General features: G+C 37.6%; 1 protein-coding gene across 5 annotated transcripts in view; it reads left to right on the forward strand.

The window, feature by feature from the left end:
• The window catches only part of CWF19L2 (CWF19 like cell cycle control factor 2), a 140,355-nt gene extending 120,604 nt beyond the window's left edge, over positions 1 to 19,751 (forward strand). For all 5 annotated transcript variants that reach the window (XM_061440191.1, XM_061440194.1, XM_061440193.1 and 2 more), the window contains 2 exons: positions 15,129 to 15,230; positions 18,260 to 19,751. In XM_061440191.1, the coding sequence (XP_061296175.1) occupies positions 15,129 to 15,230; positions 18,260 to 18,403 (246 nt within the window). In that variant the 3' untranslated portion in view covers positions 18,404 to 19,751. The remainder of the gene's footprint in view (positions 1 to 15,128; positions 15,231 to 18,259) is intronic.
• Positions 19,752 to 20,955: the final 1,204 nt, after the last annotated feature.

Genomic DNA, 20,955 nt, shown 5'->3' on the forward strand with positions numbered 1-20,955 from the left:
GGAAAATCCCAGGGATGGGGAAGCCTCGTGGGCTGTCGTCTCTGGGGTCGCATAGAGTCGGACACAACTGAAGTGACTTAGCAGTAGCAGCAGCAGTGGCCACCGGACTGGAAAAGGTCAGTCTTCATCCCAGTTCCCAAGAAGGGCAGTGCTAAAGAATGTTCAAACTACTGGACACTTGCAGTCACTTTCCATGCTAGTAAAGTTATGCTCAAAATCCTTCAGGCTAGGCTTCAGCATTACGTGAAACAAGAACTTCCAAGATGTACAAACTGGGTTTAGAAAAGGCAGAGGAACCAGAGATGAAATTGCCAACTTTCACTGGATCATAGAGAAAGCAAGGGATTTCCAGCAAAACATCTACTTCTGTCTTATTAACTATGCTAAAGACTTTGACTGTGTGGATCATAACAAACTGTGGAAAATTCTTAAAGAGATGGGAATACCAGATCGTCTTACTTGTCTCCTGCGAAACCTGTATGAAGGTCAAAAAGCAACAGTTAGGACCTTATATGGAACAATGGACTGGTTCAAAATTGAGAAAGGAGTACAACGAGGCTGTGTATTGTCACCCTGTTCATTTAGCTTATACATGATGTGCTTAGCTTAGTATATTATACGAAATGCTGGGCTCGATGACTTACAAGCTGGAATCAAGGTTACCAGGAGAAATATCAACAACCTCAGATATGCAAATGATACTACTATACTGGCAGAAAGTGAGGTTGAACTAAAGAGCCTCTTGATGAGGGTGAAAGAAGAGAGTGGAAAAGCTGGCTTAAAACTCAATATTAAAATAACTAAAATGGCATTTGGTCCCATCTCTTCATTGCAAATTGAAGGGGAAAAGGTGGAAGCAGTGAAAGATTTCCTCTTCTTGGGCTCTAACCTCCCTGTGTATGGTGACTGCAGTCATGGAATTAGAAGACGATTGCTTCTTGGAAGGAAAGCTATGACAAACAGTGCTCAGTTGCTTCAGTTGTGTCTGACCTTTTGTGACCCAGTGGACCATAGCTCACCAGGCTCCTTTGTCATTGGCATTCTCCAGGCAAGAATAGTGGAGTGGGTTGCCATGCCCTCCTCCAGGAGATCTTCCCCACCCAGGGATCGAACCTGCATCTCCTGCCTTGCAGGCAGATTCTTTACCCCTGACCCACCAGGAAGGCCCATGACAAACCTAGACAGTGTATTAAAAAGCAAAGACATCATTTTGCCGTCATGGTCTGTATAGTCAAGGTTGTGGTCTTTCCAGTAATCATATACAGATGTGAGAATTGGATGATAAAAAATCGAATAATTGATGCTTTTCAACTGTGGTGCTGGAGAAAACTCTTGAGAGTCCCGTTGACAGCAAGGAGATCAAACCAGTCAATCTTGAAGGATATTAACCCTGAATATTCATTGAAAGGACTGATGGTGATCCTGTGAAGTTTCAGTACTTTGGCCATCTGATACAAAGAGCTGACTCATTGGAAAAGACCCTGATGCTGGGAAAGATTGAAGGCAGAAAGAGAAGAGGGCAACAGAGGATGAGATGGTTGGATGGCATCACCAAGTCAATGGACATGAACTTGGGCAAACTCTGGGAGATGATGAGGGACAGGGAGGCCTGAAGTGCTGCAGTCCATGGGATTGTGAAGAGTTGGACATGACTTGGCAACTGAACAACAGCATAAACATTCTATGCATATACCTTTTCAAATTAGTGTTTTTGTTTTTTTCAGATATATATACCCAGGAGAGGAATTGCTGAGTGACATGGTAGCTGTATATTGAGTTTTTTAATAAACCTCTGCACTGTTTTGCCCAGTGGCTACACCGATTTACATTCCCACCAATAGCATTTTAGTGTTCTCTTTTCTTCATATCCTTGCCGACTTTGTTATTTGTTTTATTTTTAGCAGTAGCCATAAAGGTGTGAGGTGATATCTCATTGTGGTTTTGGATTTGATTAGTATTTTCCTGATGATTAGAGATTTTGAGCATCTTTTCATATGCCTGTGGCCATCTTCATTTCCTCCTTGGTAAAATGTGTATTCAGTTTTTTTATCCCCTTTTTAGTTAGGTTGTTTGTTTGTTTTTATATTGAGTTGTATTGACTGTTTATGTATGTTGGATTAACCCCTTATTGGTCATATAATTTGCAAAAATTTTCTCCCATTTAGTAGGTTGTCTTTAAATTTTGTTGATAATTTCCTTTGCTGTGTAAAAGCTTTTAAATTTACTTAGGTCCCATTTGTTTACTTTTGCTTTTATTTAATATACTCCAGGAGATGGATACAAAAACTTTTGCTGTGATTCATGTCACTGAATGTTCTCTATTTTCCTGTAGGCATTTTATAGTATCTGGCCTTAACTTTAGATCTTTAATCCATTTTGACTTTTATTTTTTGTATGGTGTTAGAGAATGTTCTAATTTCACTTCTTTACATGTATCTGTCTAGTTTTCCCAGCACTGTTTATTGAAGAGACTGTCTTTTCTTCATTGTATATTCTTGGTTCTTTTTGGTGACCGTAGGTGTGTGAGTTTATTTCTGGGCTGTCTAGTCTGTTCCATTGATCTGTGTCTGTTTTCAATGCCAGTATCAAACTGTTCTGATGGGTGTAGCTTTGTATTAAACAGTATGGTCTGAAGTCAGGGAGCATAATTCTTCCAGCTTTGTTCTTCTTTCTCAAGATTGTTTCGGTTGTTTGGGATCTTTTGAAGGTATAATCTTCCAAAACTGAGCCAAGCACAAATAGAAAAGATGAATGGACGAATTACGAGTACTGAAATTGAGTCAGTAATTTAAAAATTTCCAGCAAACAAAAATCTAGAACCAGATGGCTTTACAGCTGAATTCTATTGAACATTTATCCTTCTGAAACTATTCCAAAAAATTGCAGAGGAAGGAACGCTTCTAAACTCATTCTATGAGTCCAGCATCAACCTGATACTAAAACCAGACAGAGATATCACAAAAAAGATTAGAGTTCAGTATCACTGATGAACATAGATGAAAAAATCCTCAATAAATAATAGCAGACTGAATCCAGCAATACATTAAAAAGATCATATACCATGATCAAGTGAGATTTAACCCAGAATTCCAAGAATGTTTCAGTATTCATAAATCAATCAATGTGATATACCACATTAACAAATTGAAAATAAAAACCATGTGATCATCTCAATAGATGGCAGAAAAAGCTTTTGATAAAATTTGGCACTCATTTATGATAAATTTCTCCAGAAGGTGGGCATAGAGGGAACATACCTCAAAATAATAAAGGCCATATATGACAAAAACACACAGCTAACATCTACCCCCTCCTGTTGCTCCCTGCTAAAGTCAAGGCTTCAGAGTATACAACAAAATTAGAATTAGGTTTTAACAATAATTTAGAACACAATAGAATTGTATTTTTGTCTAGACTTCTGAAAGAAGGATACCTTTTAAACTTAGATGAGAAGAGCCCACAAAGTTAGCAGATGTCATTGATTTCATGTTAAATCTCTTCTCTTTCACTAACTGGGGCAGATAAGACAGAGGTTAATATTGTTAATATTTAAAATACTTGTAAGTATCGATAGAAAAGCCCCTTAAAACTTACCTAATGAATGGACTAAGGACTTGATAAAACATTTCACAAAAGAGGAGATATATATATCTATCTAAAACACCTATCACGATAGCCTTAGAGCAAACATTTATTAAGTGCTTAGTAGCTCCAGGCCATTTATATGTTTATTTCTTGAACTACCCAACTCTTTTCCCCTATCTTATAGCTTAAGAAACAGCCATAGAGAAGTTAAATAATAGTAAAGAAATGATACCAGGCAGTATGGCTATCATCAAAAATAAATGCTGGAGAAGATGTGGCGAGAAAGGAACCCTCCTACTCTAGAGAGTGTCATACTGAGTGAAGTAAGTTAGGTAGAGAAGGAGAAATATTGTATGACATCCCTTATATGTGGAATCTAAAAGAAATGATACAAAAGAACTTCCTTACAAAATAGAAAGAGACTCACAGACTTAGAGAATGTATTTATGGTTGCTGGGGGGAAGAGATAGTTAGGGAGTTTCAGATGGATGTATTCACACTGTTGTATTTAAAATGGATAAGCAACAAATACCTACTGTATAGCACATGGAACTCTGCTCAGTGTTACATGACAACCTGGATGGGAGGGGAGTTTGGGGAAGAATGGATACATGTATATGTATGGCTGAGTCCCTTTGCTGTTCATCTGAAACTATCACAACATTGTTAATAAGCTATATCCCAGTATAAAATAAGAAGGTTAAAAAATATATATATCAAAAAGAAGAACTATAGAGGGACTTCCTTGATGGTCCAGTGGTTAAGAATTCACCTTCAGATGCAAGTTCGACCCTGGTCAGGGAACAAAGTTCCCACATGCCATGGGGTGACAAATCCCATATGCCACAACTGGAGAGCCCTGGGTGCATGGCAGCAAAGATCCTGCATACCGCAGCTAAGACCCAATGCAGCCAAATAAGTATTTTTTAAACTGAATTATTAGAAAAGTTAAAAGACAAAAATGATAAAATTAAGTATAACTAAAGTAAACAGTTAAGGGATAGGCATAAAGATGTAAAATATGATATCAAAAATAGAAAACATGTAGGGGGAATAAAAAATAATAGATCTTTTAGAATGTCTTTGAACTTAAAATCAGTTTAAAACAAGTATATATATTGATAGATATAAGTCAACATATATGAACTCCATGATAACTACTATATATGCAGTATTTTATTGGTAAGCCATCTAGTCGCTCTAGGGAAGAGAATGGCAAACCACTAAAGTATTCTTGCCTCAAGAAGCCCATGAACAGTATGAAAAGGCAAAAAGCTATGACACCAGGAGATGAATCCCCCAGACTGGAAGGTGCCTGATAAGCTACTGGGAGAGAGCAGAGAAATAGCTCCAGAAAGAATGAAGAGGCTTTAACTGTGTGGATCACAACAAACTATGGAACATTCTAAAGGACATGGGAATACCAGGCCACCTTACCTGCCTCCTGAGAAACCTGTATGCAGGTCAAGAAGCAACAGTTAGCACCTGACTTGGAACAACAGACTGGTTCAAAATTGCAAAAGGAATGCATCAAGACTATATATTGTCACCCTGCTTATTTAACTTCTAAGCAGAATACATTATGCAGAATGCCAGTCTGGATGAATCACAAGCTGGAATCAAGATTTCCAGGAGAAATACCAACAACCTCAGATATGCAGATGATACCTCTCTAATGGCAGAAAGAGAAGAGAAACTAAAGAGCCTCTTGGTAAAGGTGAAAGAAGAGAGTGAAGGAGCTGGCATAAAACTCAACATTCAAAAAATGAAGATCATGGCTTCCGGTCCCATTGCTTCATGGCACATAGATGGGGAAACAATGGAAATAGTGACAGATTTTCTTTTCTTCAGCTCCAAAATCACTGTGGATGGTGACTGCAGCCATGAAATGAAAAGCTCCTTGAAAGAAAAGCTGTGACCCACCTAGACAGTGTATAAAAAAAGCAGAGACATCACTTTGCAAATAAAGGTCGCTGTAGTCATAACTGTGGTTTTTCCAGTAATCATGTACAGATGTGAGAGTTGTACCATAAAGAAGGCTGAGGGCTGAAGAATTGATGCTTTTGAATTGTGGTGCTGCAGAAGACTTGAGAATCCCTCGGACAGCAAGGAGATCAAACCAATCAATCCTAAAGCAAATCAACCCTGAATATTCATTGGAAGAACTGATGCTGAAGCTCCAGTCCTTTGGCTACCTGATGCGAAGAGGCGACTCATTGGAAAATACCCTGATGCTGGGAAAGATTGAGGGCAGGAGAAGGGGGCAGCAGAGGATGAGATGGTTGGATGGCATCACCAACTCAATGGGCATGAGTTTGAGCAAACTTCAGGAGACAGTGAAGGACAGGGAAGCCTGGCCTGCTGCAGTCCATGGGGTCGCAAAGAATAGGACATGACTTAGCGACTGAACAACAACAACAATCTAGTATCTACTGCAAGTTTATTTATTTTAATCTGAATATATAGCTGAAATAAGTTCCTGGAGGTTAATATTTTCACTTAACCAGTAAGAAACACATACAAATTCTTCTTGCAATGGTTATTACATATTTAACTTTGAAGTGGATTCTTTTCTAAATCACCACATAGTGTTTTATCTGAGACTGTTTATCCAAGTCAGAGCAGCTTGGGAATGAACTAGATGACCTCTTGAAGTCCCTCTTAGCTTTAGGATTTAATAATTATGTGGATGGAATTGTGACGAGAACTTGAGTCCAAGAATAATTTCAAAGCAGGTCACTTTTTACAAAGGTAAGCTTTCCAGTGTCTTTTTAACATGATAATGTTTCTGAGCATGAAGTGAACAATCTTGATCTATTTTAACTTTATTTTAATTCCGAAGAAATCTCATTTTGCTTCTTTTAAAAAAACTCTACGTCCAGAAAAAAAGCAGCCCTCTATCCCATCTCCTTAGTTCATGAAGTATTTTGTATGTGTGTTGGGGTGGTGATTTTTTTCCCATAGTAGATTCTTAGCTGTTAGTACAGATTTGCCTATTTATAATTCATTCTAACTCTCTGTTCATTTATGTTTTTATTTGTGTGAGTATAAACTTTTTCTTAATGTCTATTTTGTCTACTTGCTCTAGGTTTTTTAATTTATTTTCAGTGTAGTGTGAAGTTCATGAAAATATGCAAGGGAAAAACATCTGAATGTTAATTGCAGAGGGGTTGCGTGATGTTCACGCAAGTTGTCAAGAAAGTGATCTTTTTTCACAAGATTTTTTTTTTTAATTCTCAAGACAGTTTATAGAGAGGTCACATGAATTCTTCTCAACTTTTTATTAGGATTTTGAAATTTAATTCTTTGATAACTGTAGCAGTTGAAAAACATGTAAGACATCTTCGATTTGACTTTCGAAACTAAGCAAAGTCCACCTCAAGGGAAATTTGAGTTTACCCTGGGATCTTTAAATATGAGGACAATTATAGAAAGTCAGGATTAAAGACTGGAATGTTTAAAGGGGAAAACAAATACTACTGTTTTTCTATGATCAATAAATTTTTTTGCTGTAATTCTGTCAGTACTCTTCATGGGTGGTACCAAAGTTCCAACTTCTTTCACTCCTGCTGGTCAGGGCAGGAAAAGGGGAGTACTAAATGTACATGTACTTTGATAATGGAGCCTTGGCAGTGCCTACTGACTAATAACTCTAGCAAGAGTGTAGGTTGTACCTTTTGCATCCTTCAATGAGAGAAGAGTTGCTTGTGACAGTGTGTTCATCTTGGAAATTATACAATATGTTGTTGAGCTTTACTGTGTATATACAAATTACCACAAACTTAGTGCTTTAAAAATAACACACTTATTGTCTCATAATTTTGGAAGTCACAAATATGAAATGGGTTTAAAATCTAGATGTTAGCAGGCCTGCTTTTTTTTGAGGCTCTTAGGGAGAATCCATTTCCTTGCCGTTTTCAGTTTCTGGAAGTCACCTGCATTCCATGGCTTGTGGTTCTTTCAGAGCCAACCAGTATAGGATCTTCCAGTCTTTCTCTGACTCTGACCTTTCTGTCATATCCTGTATAACCTGGGATAATCTTTCCATTTCAAGATCCCTAACTTAATCATATCTGCAAAGCCCCTTTTGCCTTATAATATAATTTATTTATGGCAAATAGGGAATAAGAGCATTGACATATTTAGGAAGCCATTTTTCTGCAAAATACAGTATCATACCAACAAAAAACATGGGCACTGTTATCATAAGTTGATTCCTCAAGATCTCTTCCTAGAGAGTACTGTTCTTTACCATGTAGTCTTCAATATAATTTTAGCCATTCATATTCATGTTCATACATTGATCTATTTCAGATAGCAAAAAGTATTTTAATGGAGCCTTCCATTCTTTTTTGACTACTAGATTTGCACAAAGCATTGTTAGTAGGAGATGGAAATGAAAATAATATTTGAATAATATTCTCTTTGCCAAACATTAGTCTGTGTACTTAATATGCATTTTTCTATTTGATCCTCACAGCAGACTTCTGAGCTCTTCATATTTATTGTTAAGACTCACAGATCTTAAATAACTTGCCTAAAGTTACAGTTATAAGTAACAGAACTGTGATTAGAGTCTTGTCTATCTATTTTTTTTGGCTAACTATGTCATATGTGTTTTAAATTTTACTTTAAAAATGTGAAAATATTTTTTAAAAAGCACGAGTAGTAACCATTTCTCTGCATTGTATGTTATATACTATTTTGTAAACTGATTGTTTAACTTACACTTTTCCTATAACCTATACAACTCTTTATAGGCCCCGGTTTTAATTGCTTTATACTATTTCAAGATGACCACTCTTCTTCCACCCTATCACACTACACTATCTCTTCCCAAGGCATGCCTTCTGGAGGGCACAATACAAAATATATATAATTAAATAGAAATATGTAATTCAATGAAACTGAATCATGCCGTGTAGGACCACCCCAGATGGACGGGTCATGGTGGAGAGTTCTGACAAAACGTGGTCCATCAGAGAAGGGAATGGCAAACCACTGCAGCATTCTTGCCTTGAGAACCCCATGACAGTATGAAAAGGCAAAAAGATAACGACACTGAAAGATGAACTCCCCAGGTTGGTGGTGTCCAATATGCTCCTGGAGAAGAGCAGAGCAATACCTCCAAAAGGAATGAAGAGGCTGAGCCAAAGCAGAAATAGCACCCAGTTATGGATATGTTTGGTGGTGAAAGTAATGTCTGATGCTTTTAACAATATTGCATAGGAACCTGCAATGTTAGGTCCATGAATCAAGGTAAATTGGAAGTGGTCAAACAGGAGATGGCAAGAGTGAACATCGACATTTTAGGAATCAGTGAACTACAGTGGACAGCAATAGTCAAATTTAATTCAGATGACCATTATATCTACCACTGTGGGCAAGAATCCCTTAGAGGAAAGGGAGTAGCCCTCAGAGTCAACAAAACAGTCTGAAATGCAGTACTTCGGGGCAATCTCAAAAACAACAAAATGGTTTCTGTTCGTTTCCAAGGCAAACCATTCAACCAGTATCATAGTAATCCAAGCCTATGCCCCAACCACTAATGCCAAAGAAACTGAAGTTGAAAGGTCCTATGAAGAACTATAAGACCTTCTAGAACTAACACTAAAAAAGAGATGTGCTTTTCATCATAGGGGACTGGAATGCAAATGTAGGAAGTCAAGAGAAACCTGGAGTAATAGGCAAGTTTGGTCTTTGAATACAAAAGGAAGCAGAGCAAAGGCTAACAGAGTTTTGCCAAGAGAATGCACTGGTCATAGCAAACACCCGATTCCAACAACACAAGAGATGGTTCTACATATGGACATCAGTTCAGTTCAATTCAGTCACTCAGTCATGTCCAACTCTTTGCAACCCCATGAACCGCAGCACGCTAGGCCTCCTGTCCATCACCAACTCCCAGAGTCCGCCCAAACCCATGTCCATCAAGTTGGTGATGCCATCCAACCATCTCATCCTCTTTTGTCCTGGTCTCCTTATGCCCTCAATCTTTCCCAGCATCAGGGTCTTTTCAAATGAGTCACCTCTTCGCATCAGGTGGCCAAAGTATTGGAGTTTCAGCTTCAACATCAGTCCTTCCAATGAACACCCAGGACTGATCTCCTTTAGAATGGACTGGTTGGATCTCCTTGCAGTCCAAGGGACTCTCAAGAGTCTTCTCCAACACCACAGTTCTAAAGCATCAATTCTTTGGTGCTCAGCTTTCTTTATAGTCCAACTCTCACATCCATACATGACCACTGGAAAAACCATAGCCTTGACTAGACGGACCTTTGTTGACAAAGTAATGTCTCTGCTTTTTAATATGCTGTCTATGTTGGTCATAACTTTTCTTCCAAGGAGTGTCTTTTAATTTCATGGCTACAATCACCATCTGCAGTGATTTTGGAGCCCAGAAAAATAAAGTCAGCCACTGTTTCCACTGTTTCCCCATCCATTTGCCATGAAGTGATGGGACTGGATGCCATGGTATTAGTTATCTGAATGTTGAGTTTTAAGCCAACTTTTTCACTCTCCTCTTTGACTTTCATCAAGAGGCTCTTTAGTTCTTCACTTTCTGCTATAAGGATGGTGTCATCTGCATATCTGAGGTTATTGATATTTCTCCCAGCAATCTTTATTCTAGCTTGTGCTTCCTCCAGCCCAGTGTTTCTCATGATGTACTCTGCATATAAGTTAAATAAGCAGGGTGACAATATACAGCCTTGACGTACTCCTTTTCCTATTTGGAACCAGTCTGTTGTTCCATGTCCGTTCTAACTATTGCTTCCTGACCCACATACAAATGTCTCAGGAGGCAGCTCAGGAGGTCTGGTATTCCCATCTTTTTAAGAACTTGCCACAGTTTATTGTGATCCACACAAAGGCTTTCACATGGTCAATGAAGCAGAAATAGATGTTTTTATGGAACTCTCTTGCTTTTGCAATGATCCAGCAGATGTTGGCAGTTTGATCTCTGGTTCCTCTGCCTTTTCTAAAACCAACTTGAACATCTGCAAGTTCAAGATTCACGTATTGGTGAAGCCTGGCTTGGAGAATTTTAAGCATTACTTTACTAGTGTGTGAGATGAGTACAATTGTGTGGTAGTTTGAGCATTCTTTGGCATTGCCTTTCTTTGGGATTGGAATGAAAACTGACCTTTTCCAGTCCTGTGGCCACTGCTGAATTTTCCAAATTTGCTGGCATATTGAGTGCAGCACTTTCACAGCATCATCTTTCAGGATTTGAAATAGCTCAACTGGAATTCCATCACCTCCACTAGCTTTATTCGTAGTGATGCTTCCTAATTCCCATTTGACTTCACATTCCAGGATATCTGGCTCTAGGTGAGTGATCACACCATCGTGATTATCTGGGTTATGAAGATCTTTTTTTATACAGTTCTTCTGTGTATTCTTGCCACCTCTTAATATTTTCTGCTTCTGTAAAGTCCTTATCATTTCTGTCCTTTATTGAGCCCATCTTTGCATGAAATGTTCCCTTGGTGTCTCTAATTTTCTTGAAGCGATCTCTAGTCTTTCCCATTGTATCGTTTTCCTCTATTTCTTTGCATTGATTACTGAGGAATGCTTTCTTATCTCTCCTTGTTATTCTTTCGAACTCTGCATTCAAATGGTTATATCTTTCCTTTTCCCCTTTGCTTTTCGCTTCTCTTCTTTTCACAGCTATTTGTAAGGCCTCCTCAGACAGCCAATTTGCTTTTTTGCATTTCTTTTTCTTGGGTCAGTACCAAAATCAGATTGATTATATCTTTGCAGCATAAGATAGAGAAGCTCTATGTAGTCAGAAAAAATAAGACCAGGAGCTGACTGTGGCTCAGATAATGAACTCCTTATTGCCGAACACAGACTTAAATTGAAGAAAGTAGGGAAAACTACTAGGCCATTAAGGTATGACCTAAATCAAATCCCCAATGATTGTATAATGGAAGTGATAATCAAGGGATCAGATCTGATAGAGTGTCTGAAGAACTATGGATGGAGGTTTATGATATTGTACAGGAGGCAGTGATCAAAACCATTCCCGAGAAAAAAGAAATTCAAAAGGACAAAATGGCCTTCTGGGGAGGCCTTACAAATAGCTAAGGAAAGAAGAGAAGCAAAAGGCAAAGGAGAAAAGGAAAGATACGCCCCCCTGAATGCAGAGTTCCAAAGACTAGCAAGGAGAGATAAGAAAGTCTTCCAAAGTGAACAATGCAAAGAAACATAAGAAAACAATAGAGTGGGAAAGACTAGACATCTCTTCAAGAAAATTAGAGATACCAAGGGAACATTCCATGCAAAGATGGGCGTAATAAAAGACAGAAATGGTATGGATCTAACAGAATTAGAAGATTTTAAGTAAGGTGGCAAGAATACACAGAAAAACTATACAAAAAAAATATCTTAATGACCTGGATAACCACAATGGTGTGATCATTCACCTAGAGCCAAACATCTTGGAGTGTGAAGTCAAGTGGGCCTTAGGAAACATCACTGTGAACAAAGCTAGTGGAGGTGATAGAATGCCAGCTAAACTATTTCAGATCCTAAAAGATGATACTGTTTGTTAAAGTGCTGCAGTCAATATGCCAGCAAATTTGGAAAACTCAGCAGTGGCCACCGGACTGGAAAAGGTCAGTTTTCATTTCCAATCCCAAAGAAAGTAATGCCAAAAAATGTTCAAACTATCGCACAATTGCATTCATTTCACATGCTATCAAAGTGATACTCAAGTTCTCCAAGCCAGGCTTCCATAGTACATGAACTGAGAGCTTTCAGATGTTCAAGCTGGATTTAGAAAAGGGAGAGAAGCCAGAGATCAAATTGCCAACATCTGATGGATCATCAAAAAAGCAAGAGAATTCCAGAAAAACATCTACTTCTGTTTCATTGATTATTCTAAAGCCTTTGACTGTGTGGATCACAACAAATGATGGAAAATTATTAATTAGATGGGGCTACCAGAGCACTTTACCTGCCTTCTGAGAAACCTGTATGGATATCAGGAAGCAAAAGTTAACACCAAAGATGAAACAACAGACTGGTTCCAAATTGGGAAAGGAGTACATCAAGGCTGTATGTTGTCATTCTGCTTATTTAACTTATACGCAGAATACATCATGTGAAATGCCAGGCTAGATGAAACACAAACTGGAAGCAAGATTGTAAGGAGAAATATCAATAACCTCACATATGCAGTTGACACCACCCTTAGGGCAGACACCACCCTTATGGCAGACACCAAAGACGAACTAATAGCCTCTTGATGAAGGTGAAAGAGGAGAGGGAAAAAGCTGGCATAAACTCAACATTAAAAAAACAAAGATCATGGCCTCCAGTTCCATCACTTTATGGCAGATAGATGTGGAAACAATGGAAACAGGGACAGACTTTATTTTCATGTGTTCAAAGTCACTGCAGATGGTGAATGCAGTCACAAAATCCAAAGACGCTCCTTGGTAGAAAAACTATGACAAACCTAGACAGTGTATTAAAAAGCAGAGACATTATTTTGCCAACAAAGGTCCATACAGTCAAGTGTATGGTTTTTCCAGTAATCATGTATGGATGTGAAAGTTGAACCATAAAGAAGGCTGATCTCTGAAGAACTGATGCTTTTGAACTATGGTGCTGGAGAAGACTCTTGGACTGCAAGGAGATCAAGCCAGTCAATCTGAATGGAAATTGATTCTGAATAATCATTAGAAGGACTGATGCTGAAGCTGAAGCTCCAATACATTGGCCACCTGATGTGAAGAGCCAGCTCATTAGAAAAGATGCTGGTCCAGGGAAAGATTGAAGGCAGGAGGAGAAGGGGACAACAGAGGATGAGATTGTTGGATGGCATCCCTTACCTGATGGACATGAGTTTGAGCAAGCTCTGGGAGATGGTGAAGAATAGGAAAGCCTGACATGTTGCATCCATGGGATCACAAAAAGTTGGCCATGACTGAGTAACTGAATGACAACAAATATAATTCACTGCCAAAATTAGCAAGTGCGACTTTATGAGGGGATTAAGGGAGAGAGATGTTAAGCACTGTGGATGGTGACTGCAGCCATGAAATTAAAAGACGCTTGTTCCTTTAAGGAAAGCTACGACAATCTGAGACAACATATTAAAAAGCAGAGACATCATTTTGCTGACAGAGTTCCATATTGTCAAACCTGTGGTTTTTCCAATAGTCAGGTATGGATTTGAGACTGGGACCATAAAGAAGGCTGAGTGCAGAGGAATTGATGCTTTGAAATTGTGATGCTGGAGAAGACATGATGTCCTTGGGCTACAAGGAGATCAAACCAGTCAGTCCTAAAGGAAATCAACCTTGAATATTCATTGGAAGGACTGATGCTGAAGCTCCAATACTTTGCCCAGCTGATGTGAAGAGCCAACTCATTTGGAAAGACCTTGATGCTGGGAAAGATTGAAGGCAGGAGAAGGGGGTGGCAGAGGATGTGATGGTTAGATAACATCACCAACTCACTGGACATGAATTTGAGCAAACTCTGGGAGATAGTGGAGGACAGGGAAGCCTGCATGCTGCAGTCCATGGGGTCGCAAAGAGTTGGACACGACTTTGTGACTGAACAACTGCAATATTACTTTTTTAAAAAAATTTATTTATTTACTTATTTGGCTGTGTTGGGTCTTAGTGCCATGCCTCATCTTTAGTTGTGACATGTAAATTCTTAGTTCGGCATGTGGGTTCTAGTTCCTCAACCGCTGTCCGACCCCAGGCCCCCTTCCTTGGGAGCACAGTGTCTTAGCCACTGGACCACCAGGGAAGTGCCCAATATTACTTTAAATTGACCAGTTTGAATACTTTCTAGTAACAGAATTAGGGCTTGGAGGAAAAACTTGCAAGGACAGAAGATCTACTTAATATAAAGCTAGAAATTATGACCTTTTCCAATCAAGATAGTGTCTGAAATACTTCATGTCTGCACACGTGTGTGTGTGTGTGTTCATGTGTGTCTTTGAGTGTGTTTAGTAAGGGAGGGCAAAAAGGTAGGGAAAGATAATACTTAATACTGGAAATATTTTAAAATGAGATTGATAAACTAAATATTACTATACCACCTTACCAGTTAATAAAAGAGCTATGATTGTTTGTATTTATCTTTGATCAATAAGTAGTAATAAAAGTTCCAGGATATTATAAACAAAGCTCTGAGTATATGACTAAGCCCCAGTTCCTTTTCTGCACTGTGAGAAAAAATACAAGAAAGCATATCCTTAATCTGTATTTGCATAGTCTAAAGAAAATCATTGTGTTGTTAAATATTTTTAAAGTGCCTTTTTCTTTGCTGTTTTTCCCAAAGACAGAAAAATAATTGGTTCTGATTATAATTGCTGGATATTATGAAGCATTATCCAACCAAAAGTCAACAAAATGAAATGTTTTAGTTAAGATGTTAGGTTATTTTTTGAAGTATTTTTATAATTGGAAATTCATTGTATATGTTTGTCTTGAGGAATACTTAATTAGGAAGAGGGATTAAGCATAACTTCCTGATTTCATGCTGTTTTCAAGTGTGATTTATCTGTTTTTTAGGTACCCAAAGGCTTACCTTACTTCTCTGTGGATTTTGGCCTCCAGGGAGGGTTTGCCCATGTCATTGAAGATCAGCACAAATTCCCACATTACTTTGGAAAGGTGTGCTCACAGATTGGTAAAATTTCAGAATTTAGCCATTTTGTCACATTGCTTTTGAAGGGAAATAACTTTGGGCACAATGTACAGTGAAGTTGGTGACTGTTGTAAAACCCAGTTTTCAGAGGGAGTACCCAGAAGCTATTAAGAAATATATACCAGGATATTTATAACAATCAGGAATGTTACTTTGGAACCAAACGGTTTGTTGACAGTGTCAGCAGTGACTGTAGTGTTTTCCTGTGGAGACAGCCAGGCTTGTGCTGAGAATGATAATTGATAATGATGATAACCTATTCACTGAGGATTTACAGTGAGCCTGGTAATGTTCTTAGCACTCATTTAATGCTCATAATAACACTATCATGTAGACATTTTATACTTTGATTTTATAGATGTTGAAACCAGTCTATATTTTATAGATGTTGAAACCAATATAACTTCCCCAGGATCATGTGCTAGTAAGTGACAGACCAAGGGGTGCATAAGCTCTTGGTTGAACTAGAAAACAAATGATCTCACAGATTCATTTATAACTAAGTACTGTACGGTCCTAGAAGAATATAGCACTCATTTCACACAGTTTCTGGTCAGATACTAGAGTGTAGATTTTTCAGTTGCTAGTGGATTCTTTCCATTACTACAGATTGTCTTCTAGGGGTGTAGTCCTTAAATTTAAGTTCTTTTGAATATCTGGGAAGTATGTAAGTTAGTATCAAGGCCTAGAATGAAATTAAAGTAGCCATGGGAGCAATCAAAAGAAGTTTGGGCAATAACAGCTCAAGAAAGTAACCTTTCAATCTAGTGTAAGTCAGGCCTTTCTCTCTAAATGCGAGGAGCCTAGATGAACTTTGTCCATGGTTCCCTGTTCTTCCTACCCACTTTCATCCCCTGTGTCAGATCATTTTCTACAATGATTAGGGACCTGTGAGCAGTTTGGACTCATAATTTTTTATACTGTTGTCTTTAAAGGCTAACGAGAGACTCCAAATCACGTTCATCTGTGAACTGTTGAAATATGTTTTAGAAACTTGTCTGAGAGAATATCTTTTCCCAGAGTTAACTAGAAAGAAATTAGTTTTCATTACTCTGAAAAACATTGTTAAATTTCAGTAGAGTTTTATAACTCAGAAATTTTATGACTCTGCTTTTATTTAAAAAAATGATTCTAGTAAAAATGAAGTAAATATCTAGTTTTTAACTTGCCTAAGTTTAATTGGGAGATTGTCCTCCTTCAAATATTATGCACATGTTATGATTTATATGATACTGTTTTAGTGTTGAAAACTTTTAGTTAGCGTTACAGCGCTAATCCATTTTCCTCGAAATTTCTTTCCAAGAAAAAGCCTATGTACGCACAAACTCCCTTCAGCCTGCAGTTGTTTAGACAGCAAGAAGGACTGGTCTCTTTACATTAATATTTGCTTCAGTAATAGAACAAGGATCAATCCTTGTAGTATGTGTGCCTTAATGGTACACATGAGACAAAACTTGATGTTTTATAGAAAATTTTAGGTCAAATTTTAGAAAAATTTAGGTCAATAAAGCTAGGCTTTCTTAAACTACATGGCTAGTGATTGGCTGATGCTAAGAAACTCTTGCATTAAATTTGTCCTCTTTTTACACTATGTCTCTCTTGGCCCCTTTACTTCCTTTACCCAACGAAGAGATTTCCTTTTCCATGAAGCTTTTCTTGATATATCCAGCAAATAGAATCTCCTTTCTTTTTGAGTCTCCATATAGTCTACTTTGGCATTTACCTTATTCTGCTTTATAAGACAGTCCTTTATGTAGTTGGGTTATTATTGTGGCTCCCACCACAGCTCTGCATTCTATTATGAGTTTTCTGAAGACAGAGAAATGTGTGTTAGTTATTTCTGTATCACCTACAGTATTTGGCCATTGCTTGTATATAGTAGATCCCTTCATTAATAGAGTATTTGTTAAGATAAAGAACCTATGTCTTAGAGCAATTACATCCAAGGTCTTAACAGTCCTGTAGACCTAGACTGAATATGCAGAATTCTACCTCGAGCCCAGAGTTTTCCTGTATTACCATACTTCTCTTCCTTGAAGCATTATAAATCTCCCCCATATCTTTCTGTATATGGATACTCACTATCGTGCATCTGTCCTCAGTCACTAAATCACCTCCAACTCTTTTGTGACCCCATGGACTGTAGCCTGCCAGACTCTTCTGTCCATGGGATTTCCCAGGCAAGAATACTAGAGTGAGTTCTGTTTACTTCTCCAGGGGATCTTCGTGACCCAGGGATCAAACCAGCATCACCTGCATTGGCAGGAAGGTTCTTTGCCACTGAACCACCAGAGAAACCCACTCACTCTCATAAATTTAATTAATCTCTATAGCTGATATCATAGGAACAGGAAGACGATCGTGAAAGAAATTATCTAGAATAATAAGCAGACCATTGAAAATATATTATTTCAGGACTTGGGAATATGGCTTTTTAAATGAAGGTGATTATAATTTTTAATTATTGGTTTACATGGATTGGTACTAAAATATGATTTCATTTCTTAAAAAAAGATCTCCAGCTAATAGAAGAAACTGGCTTTTAAATATATTGGATAGTAGAGAGAATATTAGCCTAAGATTAAACTGTAGTTGAACAATCAAGTTTATAATTGCTACATGTTGGTCAACTTTTTCTTCAGACTTTCTTACCAGAGTAGCTAATAAGGACCAAATTAATTAAATTTCATTCTCTCTTCTTCCCCTTTGCTGCTGTCTGATAGATGTACTAAGAAACAACAAAATGGACAAATTATTTGACGGGAGACACAACTAAGGACCCTTGGAATCACAGGGTTTACATAGTTAGAATTAAATGAAAACAAGTTTTGTTTGTTTGTTTTTAACTTGAAACTAATATTTATATAAAATGTAATCATCCTTGCAGAGAAGGACTTAATATTATATTTAGTAACAGAATAAACAGGAATAGCTTGATTCCTATTTTTCAGTCTTTATACATGTATGTGTTTGTATTTTTCTCATTCTTTAAAAGGAAATCATTGGTGGCATGCTGGATATAGAACCAAGAGTTTGGAGGAAAGGGATGCGAGAAAGCTTTGAAGATCAGAGGAAGAAAGCACTGCAGTTTGCTCAGTGGTGGAAACCATTTGACTTCACCGGAAGTAAAAAATGTTGAGGCAAAGCTTTCATTTTTTATTTCCTTTTTGGATTTCTTTCAGTTTTATTTCCATTGCATCTAGCTAAACAACTAACCATCAGGTAATAGAAAAAGAGTGTCATGATCTAGGTTTCTGACAACTCTACATCACTGAACTGTATTGGTTTCCTTCACCACCTGCTCCTGTGGACTGCATTGTAGTAACCATGGAGACCAGTTATGTTGGGTGACCTGTTCATGTTCTGTTCTGTACCTGTGTCTTCATGTTCTAAACTGTTTAGTTAATCTGTAGAAAGACTTTTCTGAAGAATTATCTAGGAAGTACTGCAAATCATTGGTTCAAATGGAAATGGCTCTACTTCAAGTTTCTTAAGTCTACTGACTAGCTTCTTTTGCATTTAAACTAAAACTTGGCATATTTAGTGATAATTGAAATTTCTTTTCACAGTGTTTTATAGAAGCTCTTACTTTTCTTCCAATACCATATATATCATTGCTATTCTTTTTATTAAAGGAAAAAAGAATGTCCCCAATAATAAATAATTAAATGAATTATATAATACATTCGTAATTTGTTTTTATTTCTGCAGTTTTAAATAGTGTGTTTGAATTTTGGTGATTTTACATGTACTGTCCAAAAATCACAGTTTATAGTCATTTGGGGTTTCTGTGAAAGTTAAAAATTTTAGCCAAGTCATCGTTTTGGGGTTGTATTGATTATTACAAAATATTAAGTAATAAGTAATGTGTGTATTTTTAAGTGGCAGGAGCACATTCTGTTGTCCCATTTGATCTAAGGTTCTTCATATTCTTTTATGCTTACACTTGAAGCCTATGAAGAGAAAAAACTGATAAGTATAAGACATGGCCATCATCTCCAAGAGTGTTGCTACTTTATTTTTTACATGGAAGATATTTTTGTAGTCACCCTTTTTCAAAGATGTTGATTTTTTGGAGCCAAACCTTGACATTTTGTCATGAAATGTTGAATATTTAAAATCAATGTGACATGTACTCTAGAGTAACTCATAACCAGACAGTTATTTTTAATATTGATATCTTTCTTTAGTATTTTGAAAAAGGAAATGTTTATGTTTTATCTCAAGTTTTAAAATTTTAATAAAAGTTGGAAGTTTAATCATTTCAAATTCTCAGTATTTGCAAATTGCATTTAAGTCTTTTTTATCAAATTGATAATTGACAGTATAAATTTTATTTATTGCTGTTTTCAGACTATTTTGGCCTTGCTACAAAGTCTCAGAGATATCTTTAACATTCCTTATTTAATGAGTGTGTTAACAAACATTTGTTTACAGGGCATTTTATTGCATACTGGTAGTACAAAAATAAAAAATACTTCAGTTCAGTCGCTCAGTTGTGTCTGACTCTGGGACCGCATGGACCGTAGCACGCTGGGCCTGCCTGTCCATCACCAACTTCCGGAGTTTACCCAAACTCCTGTCCATTGACTCGGTGATGCCATCCAGCCATCTCATCCTCTGTCGTCCCCTTCTCCCACCTTCAATCTTTCCCAGCATCAGGGTCTTTTCCAATGAGTCAACTCTTCACATCAGGTAGCCAAAGTATTGGAGTTTCAGCTTCAGCATCAGTCCTTCCAATGAATATTTAGGACTGATTTCTTTTACGATGGTCTGGTTGGATCTCCTTGCAGTCCAAGGGACTCTCAAGAGTCTTCTCCAACACCACAGTTCAAAAGCATCAATTTTTCAGCACTCAACTTTCTTTAAGGTCCAACTCTCACATCCATACATGACCACTGAAAAAACCGTAGCCTTGACTAGAAGGACCTTTATTGGCAAAGTAATGTCTCTGCTTTTTAATATGCTGTCTAGGTTGGTCATAACTTTTCTTCCAAGGAGTAAGCATCTTTTAATTTCATGGCTGCATTCACTGTCTGTAGTGATTTTGGAGGCCCCCCAAAATAAAGTGTCACTGTTTCCCCTGTTTCCACATCTGTTTGTCATGAAGTGATGGGACTGGATGCCATGATCTTAGTTTTCTGAATGTTGAGCTTTAAGCCAACTTTTTCACTCTCCACTTTCATCAAGAGGCTCTTTAGTTCATCGTAACTTTCTGCCATAAGAGTGGTGTCATCTGCATATTTGAGGTTATTGATATTCCTCCTGGCAGTCTTGATTCTAGCTTGTACTTTATCCAGTCAAGCATTTCTCATGATGTACTCTGCATATACATTAAATAAGCAGGGTGACAATATACAGCCTTGATGTATTCCTTTTCCTATTTGGAACCAGTCTGTTGTTCCATGTCCAGTTCTAACTGTTGCTTCCAGACCTGCATACAGATTTCTCAAGAGGCAGGACAGGTGGTCTGGTATTCCCATCTCTTGAAGAATTTTCCACAGTTTATGGTGATCCACACAGTAAAATCTTTGGCATAGTCAATAAAGCAGAAATAGATATTTTTATGGAACTCTCTTGCTTTTTCAGTGATCCAGCAGATGTTGGCAGTTTCATCTCTGGTTCCTCTGCCTTTTCTAAAACCACCTTGAACATCTGGAAGTTCATGGTTCACATATTGTTGAAGCCTGG

The sequence above is a fragment of the Bos javanicus genome, chromosome 15 (assembly GCF_032452875.1).
Source record: "Bos javanicus breed banteng chromosome 15, ARS-OSU_banteng_1.0, whole genome shotgun sequence".
Taxonomy (NCBI): Eukaryota; Metazoa; Chordata; class Mammalia; order Artiodactyla; family Bovidae; genus Bos; species Bos javanicus.